Source organism: Ctenocephalides felis, unplaced genomic scaffold (genome assembly GCF_003426905.1).
Source record: "Ctenocephalides felis isolate EL2017-DRISC unplaced genomic scaffold, ASM342690v1 CF-g0.4_SCAFFOLD_03718, whole genome shotgun sequence".
NCBI classification, from domain to species: Eukaryota; Metazoa; Arthropoda; class Insecta; order Siphonaptera; family Pulicidae; genus Ctenocephalides; species Ctenocephalides felis.
This window is the reverse complement of record NW_020539872.1, coordinates 26,489-42,918: the sequence shown is the minus strand read 5'-3', so window position 1 is coordinate 42,918 and position 16,430 is coordinate 26,489. Positions and strand designations below refer to the sequence as shown.

Genomic DNA, 16,430 nt, shown 5'->3' with positions numbered 1-16,430 from the left:
TTTTTTAACTGAAATTATTTACTGTTCAACTTTATTGATAATAATTTTTTACAATTTAGTAAAAAAAAATAATCGGCCAGTATTAAATAACTTTAAAAACAATTATTTGCGGTTAATACCTAATTTTTACATATAAGGGTGTAAATATATCTGTAATAGTAAAATGAAGGCTATCGATTTATAAGTGTTTTTAACAGTCTGGTACATTTAGCTACATTTGTCTTCTTCAATATTTTATATGTGTTATTCATGCATTGATAATCAGTATTTTTTACTAAAAAATAGGTTTTGAATTCTATAATTTTTTTCTAAAAAAACAGTTTTTGAAAAACAATAAACCCTATTATCTGTATAAAATATTATTCTCAAAGATTTCTTAAAATTTGTGCCATATAACATGAAGAGCTACAAAATATACAAAAAATATATAACCAATATTATCTTTAACATTTCTCAAATATTCTAAGCAGCTCAAAATATGTAAAAAAATAACTGTTTGATACATAACTTCTTGTTTCCAAAAATTATTCAAAATTTGACCCATATAACATTTTACAAGATATATGAAAAATATTTATATATAATCCTTATCATTTTATTTACAGAGTCAATATCACTTTGTTTGCGAAAGCATCTACACTGCATATCGACAAAGAGTGGCGAGCATAACAAAATAGTTTATAACTTTTATATAAGTTATAATGACTGGCTGAACTATTATGCAATTTTAGGATGGTTCCATAATACATAATGAAATGTAATTAGAATCACACATTCATGTTAATTTGCAGATCAATAAAGTCAGCAATATTTATAAGAGTAAGTATTAGTATTTCTATACTTATCGTAGCATACATTTATATTATAGTGAGCTTGTAGGAAATTAGTACAAAGCTACAATATGATTGGCTGATTTTTACAATGTTTTCTATCTGAGATTATCTATAATGATGTTAGATAATGAACTTATCTAATTCTAAACTTGGAACGTTTTTATTAGTATTATTTTTAGATTTGTGTATTAAGTTTTCACAATCTAGTAACAATAACGTTATTTTGAATTGTTACTTAGTATGTAATATTCTGATAGTAATACTAACATTGTAACTGGCTTAAACATAAAAACAAGTAGCATTTCATAATATTTTCTATGAAAATTTATTATAATATATACATGTATTATAATAAATTAAGTTCATTATCATAGACGTAGAATACAGTTGCTATCACAGGATTTTTCATTCTATAGAATATAAAATACTGCGAAACTATGGACATTTTCACCTTTCAGCAAATATTGAGTGAAAAAATATCTATATTAAATTAAATAAACGGTCTGATTATAATAATGCATTTTCATGCTTTCTGTGAAGCAATTTTACATCATAATCTAGAATAGCAGTTAAATATAATGATTTGTGAATGTCTTAAGTAATTATTACTGCCTACTTCTAATTTGAAGTAGAAATATTTCATACCATTTTAAAGTTTTTTAAACTTTAAAACAAAGTTGCCATGTTCATATATAGTTTATAAAATAAAATGAAAATAGAACTTGAACTGGTACAAAGCATGTTGAGGTAGTCGTTCACTCTATGAATATTTTATTGTAACAAATATCTGGCCATATGTAGCTCAATGTTCAAAAGCGTTTCTAAATGAATTATATAAAAATTGATTGATTCAATGACTGTAATGCCAGTCAATCGCGATTATAATACCTGCATTTTTTTAAGAAGTCTCATTATGATCTTACATTATTAATATAACGATTAGATGATCACAAATATGGTAGTATATTCTCAAAACAATTTCTCCGAGCCTATTTAAATAAATCATGAGATTTATGAAAATGTTAACCCAACCGACCACTAAATGTGCCTGTATTATAAATGAAAGTGGTTTTAAATATATGACGTAAATTTATTAAAAAATTTATACCATTATATATTTGCTTAATTAGAATAATTTCGCAATTAATTAAAAATTGAATGTTAGATATACATTTCAATTTAAGGCAACTGTTATAATTATTTTGATGTAATTGTAATGATCAACTCTCTTGATCTGCATATACTAAAACCACTGATTTAATTATCTAGTCTTATTTACTTAAAACACTCAGTGTTAAATATTTTATAAAAGTAATTATTAATGAAGATGTTTTATAAAATTATATGAAATCTTTGTAAATGTTTGTATCACAATATAATTGATGTAAATGAGAACTGATATGTTTTATTATTTCTAGTTACTATAACAGCGTCAACGATTTCTCTTACATTTAAATAGAATTATACTCTACTAACTTATATGGCAATCATTGAATAGGTAAAACAACGAATCAAGAAAATTCGAAATATTTTTCAGAGTTGCAGTATGCTCGAAGAAGTTTGTTTTTGCCAAAAAATACAATTTGATAATTTTATGCTTCAACGTTTCAAGTCAATCCAAACCGTTTCTTTATAATTCGGAAATTAGTGATAAAATTCTGAACCGGTTTTGTAAGTTTTTATAAATTTTGAAAGATATCAGTTAGTAATCATGCTGATTAGATTTGGTAACGATCTGCCGGGCCGTTTCTTTGCAATAGTCGATGATTTTTTTTTAACAATTTAAGTTAAACTTAGCTTTTAGCTTAGGTCTACGAAAAATGGTGATATTATAGAAATTAATTAAACATACTGTTCCGTACTGACCACCGTTGACGTGGACGTTAAAAAAAATAGATTTTTAGAACACTATTAGAATAAAATTTGTTATATAAATTAAATTTATATAGAACAGTTTAGAAAAAACATATCAGTGACAATGTGTAACTAACTAATTAATACATTTGGGTAGGTTTTGATAACAATGTTATATTTCAAGAAAATGATCATACAATTGGAGATTCAATCACACATGTACAATATCAACTGTTGACACAAAGTGCTTTCGGAGATTATTGTGTAAGGCTGGTCATGTAACATTTATTGATTCACAATTACACATCAAAGAGATTGAGTTTAATATTTGCTCAATATTTGTTATCCTATAATTCTTTGTTCTATTATTGCAAAGTTTCTTTGCACACAATACATTTATACATAAATATCAAACAGTTATCACATGCAAGGAAAATCACTTTATACAATCGAGGTTAACAGTAACACATGGTCGGTTTTTATTCATGATATGGAATTCTACAAATATTTAATACTTAGGTAGTGACACTTAATGATTTCAAAAGGCAAGCTACAAGGTACTTTTTTAAAGTAGATTTAATAACATATAGGGGTCAGAGAAAAATACATTATTCATTTTTAACGGCGACATTAAGTCAAGTTACAAAATAATTCTTATAAAATTATGTTACTTTTATCAAAAAATAAAAGTTTCATAAAGGAATGCTGGTGATATTTGGATATCATTTATTAGCCCATTTTTGTTTGATGTTACTATATTCTTAATATTTTGATGGCAGTTCTCTTCTTTTTTGCTCAAAATTATTTCTATACTGATTTTCCAAATCTAAGACTTTTTTTTCTTTTAGTTTTTTTACTTCTCTGTATCTCAGGATTGCTCTCCACTTTTTTAAGCACTATTTTAAAAGTAAACGTGTGCTTCGGCGATGCAGAGGCGGCTCGCCTTCGTTCTGGTGTAAGGTTATCCACATCATCTGAACACCTTCTTAATTTATCAGCCATTATACTCCCAGAACGTAAATTGCTTATAGTTGGAGTAAGAGGTCTATGCTCATATACAGAACTATCGCATTCTTCAGATGATCTACGTGGACGCCAAATATTAGAACCAAGCCTTGGAGTTATCGGTCTGGGTTCAGGTGTCAATGGTTCTACGTCTTCGGAACATCTCCGGGAACTTCCAGTGTATGAACTAGCACGAGATGAGGTCATGTATCTTGGCTCAGGAGTTAGAAGCGCAACTTCATCAGACCCTCTACGCGAATGGCTTATTGTATCCGTTGAAAATTTCCGGAGACTTGACGTAGGTCGTGATTGCACTATGTGTCGCGGCTCTGGCGTCAATAGATCGACGTCTGAATCTCTTCTGCTATGTCCAATAGCTTCGGAGCATTGTTTACCCAATACCGCTTGCCGTCCTGCATCAGAACCAGTCCGCGGCGGGGCGGATGCCAACGTTGATTGCCGTACCAGTGGCGAACACGCAGCAGGTGTAGATCGCGTGAACGCATCAGCAAATTTATCCGTCAACTCTTTACTACTTTCTTCTATGGGCGAATGTCTTGGGGTGTGTCTAGGCGAATGTCGCGGAGAATGCCTGGGCGAATGCCTAGGTGAATGCAAAGATGATCGTCTGCTGGGGACAGTAGTGTCTTCATTAGTGTCTACGGGAAAAGGCAGTAAACGCTGAGAACTAGCAGTCGGTATATTGCCGTCTGTAGGAGACTTTAATCTTACGAATGGAAACAAAGGCTCAGTAGGTGTGCGTTCGGCAGCCAGCGAGTTCTGCCTGGATTTCATATTGACAAATGGAAAAAGATTCTCGCTGGGACTTTGGTCAATCGGTTGTTGGTTAAGCGGGTGAGGAGATGAGGAAGGGGGGTTAAGCGAATGTTAGTTGGACGAATGCTTTCCGTCGCTGGATGGCAGTTCGCTGGAACCGCTTGAGCTGATGGTGGTGTTGGAACCCAAGGGATCCACGCTGCTCTGCACAGACATGGAGCGGCCTTGAGCTGCACGCTTTATTCGGATGGCGTTCGGGGACAACTTCGCGGGGTCGACACTTGCTGGGTCTGCCTGCAACAATACCAGCGTGCGGTACCACTGTCATCTTATGATACATACATATTTATATTTCTAAGCCCATATTGCTCCAAAATTATCGTAAAATTACGATATAGCACAAAAAGTATATTTAAATATTAAAAAAAAAATCAACTATTTTAAAGTGAGACTTGAAGTGAACTTGTGTGATAAACAAACAGAAAAAAGTGTAGGCCATGTCATAAAGTGCAAAATAAGTTAAATAAAAACTGAAGCAATTTAAAATCGTATAGATCTTTCTGCCACGCACCTGATAAGCCAACGCATTCATGATTATTGAGTAGGGCACCAATCCTAATGGATACACTTCGCGCATCAACACATTAGCCGGAATTTTGTGAAATTGAATATACTCCAAGAAATTACCAATGACATCTTTCAGAGGTGTACTTTGATTAGTATCACAATACTTCTTGCCCCACATCAACGCTGCTTGGAATTTGGTAAACTCATCTGCAGTGTTTTCTTCTCTTGCCAGGATTAGGCGGACCACGTGTTGGGGAAGAAGTGTAAAGGAGCCAAGATTGAGTACATCATTTCCGTGTTCATCCACAAACTCCAAAACCTAGTAGAAAACGAATATTGAATAGATAATATGATAAAGTATTAATTAAATCCTATGATATATTAGTACCTTCTGAACAAGTGACTTAGTACATTTATATTGAATGTATCGCTCAGCTGATGCTAAAAGAGCGCAAACAGTGTCTACATTTATACAACATTGCACGAATCCAGCACAGGCCTTGCGCAATTCTTCTAGTCCATAATAATCCGCAGCATTCATTACTCCTATTTTAAAAATTATAAATCATGAATCTTTAAATTGTAAATTGTCTATTGTATTAGATAATTGATGAAGTAGTGATAACAAATATGTGAAGATTTGGAAGAAAAAATCCAAAATTATAAATATTTATTTTACACTTATCAACATATTCTATATTTTGATTATAGCAATAATTCAGTTTTTGGTTACTACTAAATACTTTTAGAAAATTATTTTTATTTAATGCAAAGTTTGGTATTGGCGTTCAAGCGATGGAGTTTGACTGACTTAATTTATAATAAGTTTCTTTTAATGGACCAACAGAAGTTTTTACCTAACAATGTCCTGGGCTGCAAGGTGACACACCCTGTATGTATGTACTCAATAAGCTGACGAAACACATCAGGTTCAAATTCTTCAATAATAAGAGTCTGATGTTGTTGAGAAGATGGCTGCAAAAACAAAATCATTTTTGCTATTTGATGTTCTTATTTCAAATTAAATAGATTTTAAAAGGTGCTTCAAAATAATAAGTTAGTGGTGGTATGATTTTCTTTAGTATCATGCAGTTGCATGCAGTGTAGATGGTTACAGAAAGACTAATAACAATTTAATGCAAAAACAAAACAAATTTTTCAGACAATTCTAATATGTTTGGATTGCAAGAATGTAATATAAACAATGAAAGACGAGACATGTCAACGACATAACTCACAATATCAAACAAATCCAAATTCGATATTATTTTCTAGCATAAATAAAATTGGAATGGGAAACAAAAAATATAAACCGAATACGAATCTTCATATCTATCACAATTGATATTCATTGTATTGGCTTGATCGTTATCGTTTAATTAATTATATCGGAATTTCATATTATTGAAGAAATTTTGACATAAATTCCTTTTATCAATACTTACAGATATTTATAAAATATGGATATTGAGTGTGGGTAACTGTTAAATCAGACAACAAATAATATAACTACAGTAGAACTTCGTTAATACGATCATTCTTATCACAATTTCCTGCATAATATACCAATTTAAAACTGTTTCTGTACTTTAACACATTTGTATTTATTCCGCATATTACGATTTATCGCTTAAGATAAGTTTTTGGTGTTTGCACGAATTATATATAATTCTATACTGTATATAGTATTAAGTAGAGAGTACTATTTAGTATGAAGATATCTTTTCGACACTCTGATAAAATTTAATTTTTAATTTTTTTTTTGAACAAAGTACTATAGTATAAGTACTATATATATGAGAACAAAGTACTGTAGTATAAGTACTATATATATGAAATATATTTCATGGTTATTTAACGGTTATTGATTTACCATTGGGCAATCTTTCTAAATAAACCATGGTTAAACTTTCTAAATAAACCATATATGCATATATTATAACATACCAATTACTAAATGTCTTCACCATCTTTTAAAACAATTGTTGTATATTTCATGTCATGTGATGCTAACAACTAAAAAAACAATTTTCTTATATTACATTCAGTCGTTTTCGAGTTTATGAATATTTTTTTATGTTCTATAAATTAAAGCAACTACAGTCATAGATAAATAAGTATAAATGACTACAGCTCACAATGCTGCTATTTTTTTTTTTTTTTTTAAATACTGTACTCTAGACAAGCTTCTATCAAAATGACGATTTATGCATACTTTAAAATAGTGCTGCTTTTTTGAAATTGAGATTATTCCTACAGATGAACATTTGGAAAACATGGTTGTCCATAGTAAATGTTCTAAAGTTTCATGCAAACACTAAAAATACATAAATAGAGAGGATTAACAAAAAAAGATGTGAACAAAAGTTCTGAATAATTTGATAATAAAATTAAAAATAATAAATGAAATTGTTTTTTAACAATTTGCTAAAGAAAGGAAAGACAGAGCCACCTCATTCCAGTCACATAAAAATCTAGCATCATACAACTCATGGAATAATCGAAGTATCTCAACCAATTCATAGCAAAATTAAATTTTCCAATTTGGTTTTTCCTTTGTTGGTTCAACTTCGATTGTCCAATTCAAGCGCAATTTGGTGATTGACTAAGCTGTGTTTTTAAGTTTTTGTAGGAGTGAATATCAGGGTGTCTTACCTCGGGTATGGGGGCCAATTGTTGGGTGTACGGTGTGCGCTGCGGACCAGTTACATATAATTACGACAAAAGGATTGCAACAATTACATATCAACATAGCATTAGGGCAAGTACATTGATATTTTAAACATCATTTGTACACAAAGATATTTAAAATATAAATTTATTATTTTTTGGCTAAATTTTATGGTGTAAGTTACATATATCTGGAACAAAATCTTATTAAAACAATCTGCAATGTTTTGACTATAAGCAAAGTTTAAAAAAGATTCCATATGAAAATTCTTGTAAATTTCATTGTCTGTTTTATAAAATCACATGTATACCCGCAAGTATATACACTATATGTATATTATCCTGCATTCACTTTTTAAGCTCGAGCACTTTTTAATCACTACCTTTCACAAAATCATTTTATCTATTATGGTTAGCAACTACATAAGCATATCCATTCTTAATTATTCAGGGGCATATTATATACAAAGCAAGCAGGATTTGGAATTTATTTACAAAATAAACATTTTTTTAATTTCTATATAATTATTATTATTATATATTATCAATTTATTATATTCTGTAGGTTTGAATTTTATGCGTTTTCTCTTAACTATTTTGAACTTACTTGTTGTGCAGCGTTTTGGAGATTCAACAATGGCTCAGAAGATCTTTTGAGGAATAATCTTAGCTTGTTTTCTTTGGGAGCAGGTTCCTTCTTTCTTTGTGGACTAGGTGCTTGGTATAATAGTTTGTGGAAAACTCTAGTGAGAGAATATGCAGGAAATAATAACAGGCAAGTAATAATATAATTTAGAAGCATTTTTCTTAGTTTTTATCATAGTCGCAGTATTTAAAATATTGACCGCAATAATTATATTGATCTCTAGCGCAATTTGCCATTATTAAAATTAAAGAAAATATTAAAACTAAGATAATTTTTATGGCTTCTCTGTCCCGATAGTGTATTGTCTAACGAAATTATTTTAGCATTTATTGCTAAAAGTAATACCTAAGTTATGGATGGTTCAACTACGTATTCATCGGATTTGAGTAACTTTAAAGCTAAAATCAATCAATAGCCATACTTTTGTGACGATTGGGATGAATAACACAGGCCTACAAAAAATTTTGTTTTGTTTGGTGCATCAAATGTTAGAGCTGATTCTTATAGTATTTTTCGCGCTGATTTCAAATCTGCAAACCATTTTTTTGTATCAGCTCTAGTCTGGAACTTGGAAAAAAGTTGCCAAAACCAGGTCCATTGTAGGTCGTCACGGAAAAGAACTTTTCACAGTGTCAACTAAGGCCAAATGGGTCTTGTAAGTTTGTATGTACAAGTAGGCATGTCTCATTAAAATAACATTCTGAATTGTATTACTATTTTGTACTTTCATTCCTTATATATCATATATATCATATCTTGAAAACTGAAGCTCATAGAAAAAAAACAATATTATTTTTTAAATCAGCGCCCCGAATATACTTAAAAACAGCATTAAATCGTTGCACCATTTTGTTTGTTGGCCTGTGTAAACATAAACATAATTTAAACATAACGATTATAATCGTTATGTTTAAATTATGTTTAACACGTTGAAGACCGCGTGTCCACAACGTAACTACATTACAGGACACCACGTGGGCTATCACCGATATGTATTATCTGGACCGATTATACAATGATGGACATGGTTTACACTAAAATTATATACAGCAGTTTATTCGACAATCATCAGACTCAATAAATTTGGCACAGCCTTATTTTAAGTTATCATAATCTTTCTTTTAATCTATGCAAATTGCCGTTTTTTGTGCGACCTACATGTGTGAAATGCGATTTGCAATGAGGTCTTCAACGTGTTAAAATATAATTTTGAAAGTGTCTTTGAAATTGAAAAAACGGAGTGAATAGCCATCACTCTATTTTTCTTATTATCTTGTTAACATAATTTATTTAAGTCTTGCTAAATTCGAAAATGGACTGATGAATGTTGCATTTCTTTATTTGTTAACAATCAGCAAATACTCATTAATGTTTCGCGTTAATGATCATAGATTATTATTAATGTCAAAACTGACCGTAGATTATTAATGTCAATCTTGGATTATATACTCTGGTTGTACAAAATATAGATTGATACAAATGTTAGAATACTAACATAAGTATAATTCAAGTTTGACTTTAGAAAACTATTCCTATCGGAACACCTTTCTATAATTGATCTATTTAAGAAGGGCGTTTTGAAATTAAACAATTTAATATATCAATAGCCAAAAATATATCTGGTTCTTTGTGAGCAACATATTTTACGATCAAGTGAAAGAAAATCTAGTCAGATTACGGAGCTCTCAATACTTGGAACCAATCGTTGGAACTTGGAACAAATTTATTCAAAGGCCGGCAAAGTCAGTTAATTGCCTGATGGTGTTCCAAAATCGTGTATAAGCTCGAATATATTTCTGCTATCTCACCTGCTTCTGGCAGCTAGTACTGCCTTAACCGCGCAAACTGGTTCCCTGGTCTCTCCCACCAGGAAGGTGACGTCGCAAAGTTCGGGCATGGAAGCTAGGAACTTCATGTCTTCGGCAAGGCCGCTCTTGTTCTCGAAGGTACTGAGGTCGGGCTCCGCGTCGGCCATCGTGGCGCCGTGGCCGAGCGCGGGGACGGGTAGGAGCGGGGCGGGGAAGTGCGTCGGGGCCTCTGGCATATGGGCCGCTGAGATAAGCTGATCTCGAGATTTAAATCAGCCGGGTTTCCTTCTTTTGATACTATAAAAAAATTAAGATGATAAGAACTGTGTGTTCTTTGATCTGTGATTGCTGACTTACATTTCTAATTATGACAGGACAACCCAGTGGTTAACTACTCTTATTTGTAGAATTATGTACTATATATATATAAGATACATATCGAACAGTGTTATAACTGGTATGTGATGCAGCAAATCGCAGGTTAAAAGCTCTGAAAAAAGCTCTAAAATACAACCACAAAAACTTATAATGCGATTTTCACTCATGATTATATTTGAGAAATATAACTTCAAATAGAAATTCAAATCAAATCAAATTTGATATCATACTCGCATGATATCAAGCAAACCTGGGGACCTGGGACTAGTAGCCCACGTCCTTACCGATTACTCCCCCGATTGGCTCTTCCGCAAATTGCAGGATGTGTCAATAAATTATCAATGGATATTAAATAAAAAATCACAAGTTTTGGTTTTAAAGTCTCAACTCTTAAGGTGATCTGAAGATAAGATTCAAGAACGTGTCACCGTATCCTTATATTATAATCAATGATCTAATTGGATTCCCAATAGAACTCGTCTCAACTACAAATGTTTTTAACATGTCCCTAATATTTTATCAGATTAGTCAAAAATACCAAATGCAAATGGCCATTCATTGGCAATCAACAAAGGTAGCAATATTTTCATAGGAAGATATGTTTTAAAAACTTGTCACTGGTTGTCTTCCATATACTACAAACAACAATCTAATTGAATTCCTAATAGATCTCGTCTCAAAACCAAATTATTTTTTACAAATATTTTTTATCGAATTAGGAAAAAATACCAAATAAAAATACCCATCGATAAAGGTAACACTATTTTTTCAAGAAAATATGTTTTAAGATTGTGTCATTGGTTAACTTCCATTTATTACAAACTAATTGGATTCTTTATAGAACTCGTCTCAACTATACATATTATTTTTTACATATCTCTAATATTTTATGGAATTGGTAAAAAATACCGAATACAAGTACCCATCTATAGGAATAGCAATATTTGTATAAGAAGATATGTTTTAACAATGTGTCAATGGTTCACTTCTATATATTATAATTAACAAAGTTCTAATTGGATTCCTAAAGGAACTCGCCTCAATTACATATTGTTTCCACATATCCTTAATATTTCATTAAAATAGTAAAATATTGAATACAAGCATCCATCTATGAATGTAGCAATTGTTTTTTATTCCCAAAATATACTAATTATATACAACCTCTAATTAAGAAATAATCTTCAAGCAAATTCTTTATATATTTGTGAGATCGATCCAAAGTTTTACTCGCATCCAAGTTTATCGAACAAGCATGAAATTTCATAAAATTGAATTTTTGAACACATTCAAAATATGGTTATCATCACAAATTTGAAAATATGAGATATATATCCAGTTTTCATGAATTCTAGATACAATTTGTAAAAATAAGTTAATAAAATTATCGAAAACGTTTACTTTGTTGTCTCAAATATCCGATATTTTAAATAAGTTCTACTATATTTTTAACTTTAAGAAGATAATTATTTATTAAATATATTTAAAATATCAAATTATGAAATTTTATGCTTTTTGCCTTCTTCATTCTAAAATTTACCATGATCATTTTATTTTAATTTGCGATAAGTAATATAATATTTATAATTAGAATCTTTTTTAAAAAATAATATGTTTTATAAAAATGCATTTTTTGCTCAAAAAATATTCTAATTACATATACATATACTTATGATTGCCAATTAAGAAATAATGATTATGATAAATAAATTTTTAAATAATAAAAATCAGAAAGCATGAAATTTCATAATTAAATTTTTAGACACATTAAATAAATGATTATCTTCGGAAAGTTACAAATATAGTAGAAAATATTCAAGAATATTCAGTTCCCATAAATTCTATTAAATAGCGTTTAATTATCTATAACGTTGAATTATCTGAAATTTATTGGACCCAGCGGTGGCGTAATCGGTTCGGGCGTGGGCCAGCACCAATTTGTTCCGGGTTTGAAGGTTTGATCAAATTCGATATCAGACAGGGTAGGATGATTTTGTACAAATTTGTACTTGATTTTGTACTCTTTTTATAATTTCAAGTAGAAATCGCCTTTTTAAAATTCATAAATTAACATAAAGACTAAGAGTGGTTGACCACTAGGTTGCCCTTTTGAGTACAAGGTGACCATACGTCCCGGTTTGGCCGGAAGAGTACCGGATTTTCACCTTGTGACCCAAGTTTTTCTAAAAGCAATATTTGGCCCGAATTTAATTCTTTTGTCACAAATTTTGTTCCGTATATTCAAAAAGTATAAGTCTAAATTGAATCTTTTCCTTTTACTTGATAATAAAATTGCAACTACCCATTAAATATTTGAAAATGTTATTTACTAGTATGGTTATATGATAATTTTGAACTTCTATTTTCAATATTACGAAAATTAACAAAAACTATGAAAATGGACTTCTTGAATGCCTGGAATAATTGCTAAGTATTTTGTTTCTATAGTTATGGAGAAAATTGATCAAAACTTTATAATAGGATTGAAAACTAAAAAACATATAGATCCAAAAATATAAGATAAAATACAATAAGTAATTCTAGAATTACTGACTAAGATCTTTATTATTCGGTTATAAGTTATATTTAATCTTATATCAGCTGATTTGAAATAAAATTACTCATTTAGAAAGACAGATTTTGATTACAGACAGAACCTAAATGGTACTTGTTAATTTAAAATTATTTTATTTTTTTTGCATTCAAACCCCGTCCCTCCTGGTTTCAACTTGAAAAAATATGGTCACCTTATAATAGTGCCAATAACCGAAAATAAAGCAATACAATTCATTTCACTGAACTTTTATCGATTGCTGGCAGAGAAATTATTGCAATGCAAAAACATCAACCCTTTGAAATTAATGGTGCAGAAATCCAATAACTTAACACCTAGTGAGCAATGTTTGCTGAGGCATTAAACAAAAACACCCCGAAGGGTGAAAAGCACTCGAATGATAATAAGTTGTGTAACACTAACTTTATAATTGTTTGCTGAATTATAATTAAAAATATTTAAATAAAAGTAATAAACATTAACATTATAAAATAAGAAAGTACGATTAATTAGTATATCTTTAATACATACCTTGTTAAAATTATATTACTTATTTCAATAAATTTTATATAATTTGTTTAAAACAGTTTATATGTCTTTAAAATTACACAAATATATTGCGCTGAACACCCTTCAAACTATTGAAGCAACAGATGTCCGCGCACCACCTCAGACAATTTTGTAAACAAATTTTTAGCAAATAATGCGTGTCGTTATTTTAGTATAAAATAAAGCACAAGTGTTATTTTGCAAAATTTCGATACTTTGTAAAGCCAGAATTTCTGTTATGTAAATTTTAGTGTTATAATGATCTAGTTCGGAAATTGCACTACCTCCCGCAGCCATCTTGCGTTTTGTTTTGACCCTTCGGCGGACAACGCCTGCGCATTTATTTAATATGTTAAAATAAATCGATAATATTTCTTGTGTATATTATGCAAATGGCAAATTTTATTTATAGCGTATGCATTCTGAAATGGACTTGCATCAAATGCATGTTTTTTTCATCCATGCTTTTCTAAAATGCATTTCGTAAATCTTATGCATAACGCAAAAAATTGTGCAGACTTTCGATGAAAACCTATTCGTGTTATAAAATAAATGCGAAGAAATAAATTAGTCATTTCTTTAACTATAAAAATAGTATAATAAAGCTGGAAACATTATGATTCATAATGTTTGTTTAATTTTTGAAAATCGCGATCAATCGATTAACTGGAGTTAATGCAATATCGGCAACCATAATTTGCTATCCACGTATTATAATTATGAACATAGACCTATGTGTATATTTTTAATATAAACATATGAATGTATATAATTATTGCACAAATACGTAACTTACGATTGCAAAATTTATTTGTGTATAATTTATAAACGCGAACTTTGATTACTGATATCTAAATTTTATGAAATAATACAATATTTTTAGTTGTATAGAATATATAATATATTGTAATTTTCTATACAAAATTAATAAGTGCTATTAGGCAAAACACAATTTCGATAAATTAATTGAAATCATTCGAATGATTTTTTATTTTATAAAAATCAGTTCAAAAGTTTTTAAAAAAGCGAAATTCACACTTTGTTTTGGATTTATTTTGTGATTTAAATTACTTTTAAAATTTAATGTATATAATATAATTTTTGAGAATTTATTTTGATATCCGTACGTTTCGGCGATAGAAAGAAGCGGCTCAGCAGATCGTCGTACAAAACTGACAAACGATAACCCTCATCGAGATACATCAAATGGCTTTCAAATTTCTGAAATCGGTTCAGGCGTTTTTGAGAAAACGTTGATCAAAGGTCTAATTTTGACAAATGCCAAAAAACGATACTAATTTTTGCAAACTTTGACGAATTGTTAAAGTTAAACGAGTTGTCGTAGTGTCGTAACATTTCAGTATGATCTATAAGACTATGGTATCTAGCGTCAAAAAAAATCATAAAAATCGTCGAAAAACATTTTTTTAACTATTTAGTACAAGAAAATAGCCCGGCTGATCTTTACCAAAAATAAATCAGATCGATTCCCAACCAATATCTTTCGAATAGTTTTTGAATTTTCAAAATCGATTCAGAATTGCGGGCTAAAACGACGAAAAAAAATTCACTTTTCTGCGATTTACAAAGAAACGGTTCGGCCGATTGTAGCATAAAAAAACGCTAGTCCTCATCAAGATACATCGAATGGCTTTTAAATTTTTGAAATCGGTCCAGCCGTTTTTGAGAAAACGTGGACTTACGGCAAAAAATCACACACACACACACTTTTCCCAAATTTGGTCTCATTCGATTCAGAATGGCTTGAAACTTCGATAAAACATAAAATTAGCGAATCGGATTTTTTATGAAAACATCATAAACTTCTTCTTCGGGAAGTTAATAAAAATACATTTTTTGAAGGAAATATATGTAACTGAAGATATTTAAAAAAAAAAACAAATAATCTATTTTCACAACTCTAGAAATTCTAAGAAATTGTATAAAATGAGTTGAAATGATTGAATGTATGAAAGTTTTCCTGCATAAATTATTTATAACAATTATATTTTGTTTAAAAATTTAGCTTTTTGTTACTTATTACCCTATTATCTTATAATAAAATGTTTGAAAATCATAGTTCCCATAAAATAAATTATCTATAGTATTTAATAATTAACAAATCATTATATGGGATTTATTGATCCGATTATTTGAAATTTAAATTCAGATTGGGATTCAAATATTTTAGAAACAACTATTTTTAAAAATGCCTGACAAGAGCCGGAAGTAATATATATAGTATATATATATATATATATATATATATATAATACTTAATATATAAATATTAATATATTATTATTAAATAATAATATATTATTATTGGCTTTTATGGCTTGCTTGGGAATTAATGATCAAAATAATTTAAAAAAAAAAAAAAAATTAACATTTTGTGTTTAGGTTCTGGAAATTCTAAACTAAATTCATTTTTTTTATTTTACATATCCAATTTTAAAAAGAATCTTATTTCTTGAAAACAATTTTTCAAACACTTTTGAATATTTATTAATTCGCTGTTGTCCTCTTCCAATAAATCAAAAATCGTTGATGAAGATTTCGAAGGCATAGGATTCAGTTTTGATAACTAAAAATTCAAATATTTATACTTAAGTATTTTATTATAACTTGTTTACAATATATTAGTATAAGAAATATATTTATTTTTTCTTTTAGATCTAGATATCACATGCTTCAACTTCATCATGTTGCATGATTTGCAAATGTATAAACTCTATATTAATAACAAAGACTATAATTACATAAAGGATACAATAAATCTAAATATA

The 16,430-nt window shown here is 29.5% G+C and overlaps 1 protein-coding gene across 1 annotated transcript; it reads right to left on the bottom strand.

The window, feature by feature from the left end:
• Positions 1–4,580: 4,580 nt before the first annotated feature.
• On the bottom strand, positions 4,581–10,330 carry LOC113390971 (serine-enriched protein-like). Its single transcript, XM_026626960.1, has 7 exons — positions 10,161–10,330; positions 8,314–8,449; positions 7,692–7,730; positions 5,894–6,011; positions 5,425–5,582; positions 5,041–5,355; positions 4,581–4,763 (listed from the first exon to the last, which is right to left on the bottom strand). The coding sequence occupies exons 1-7, from the start codon at positions 10,325–10,327 to the stop codon at positions 4,581–4,583; spliced, it is 1,116 nt and encodes a 371-aa protein (XP_026482745.1). The 5' UTR covers positions 10,328–10,330.
• Between the last annotated feature and the right edge of the window lie 6,100 nt (positions 10,331–16,430).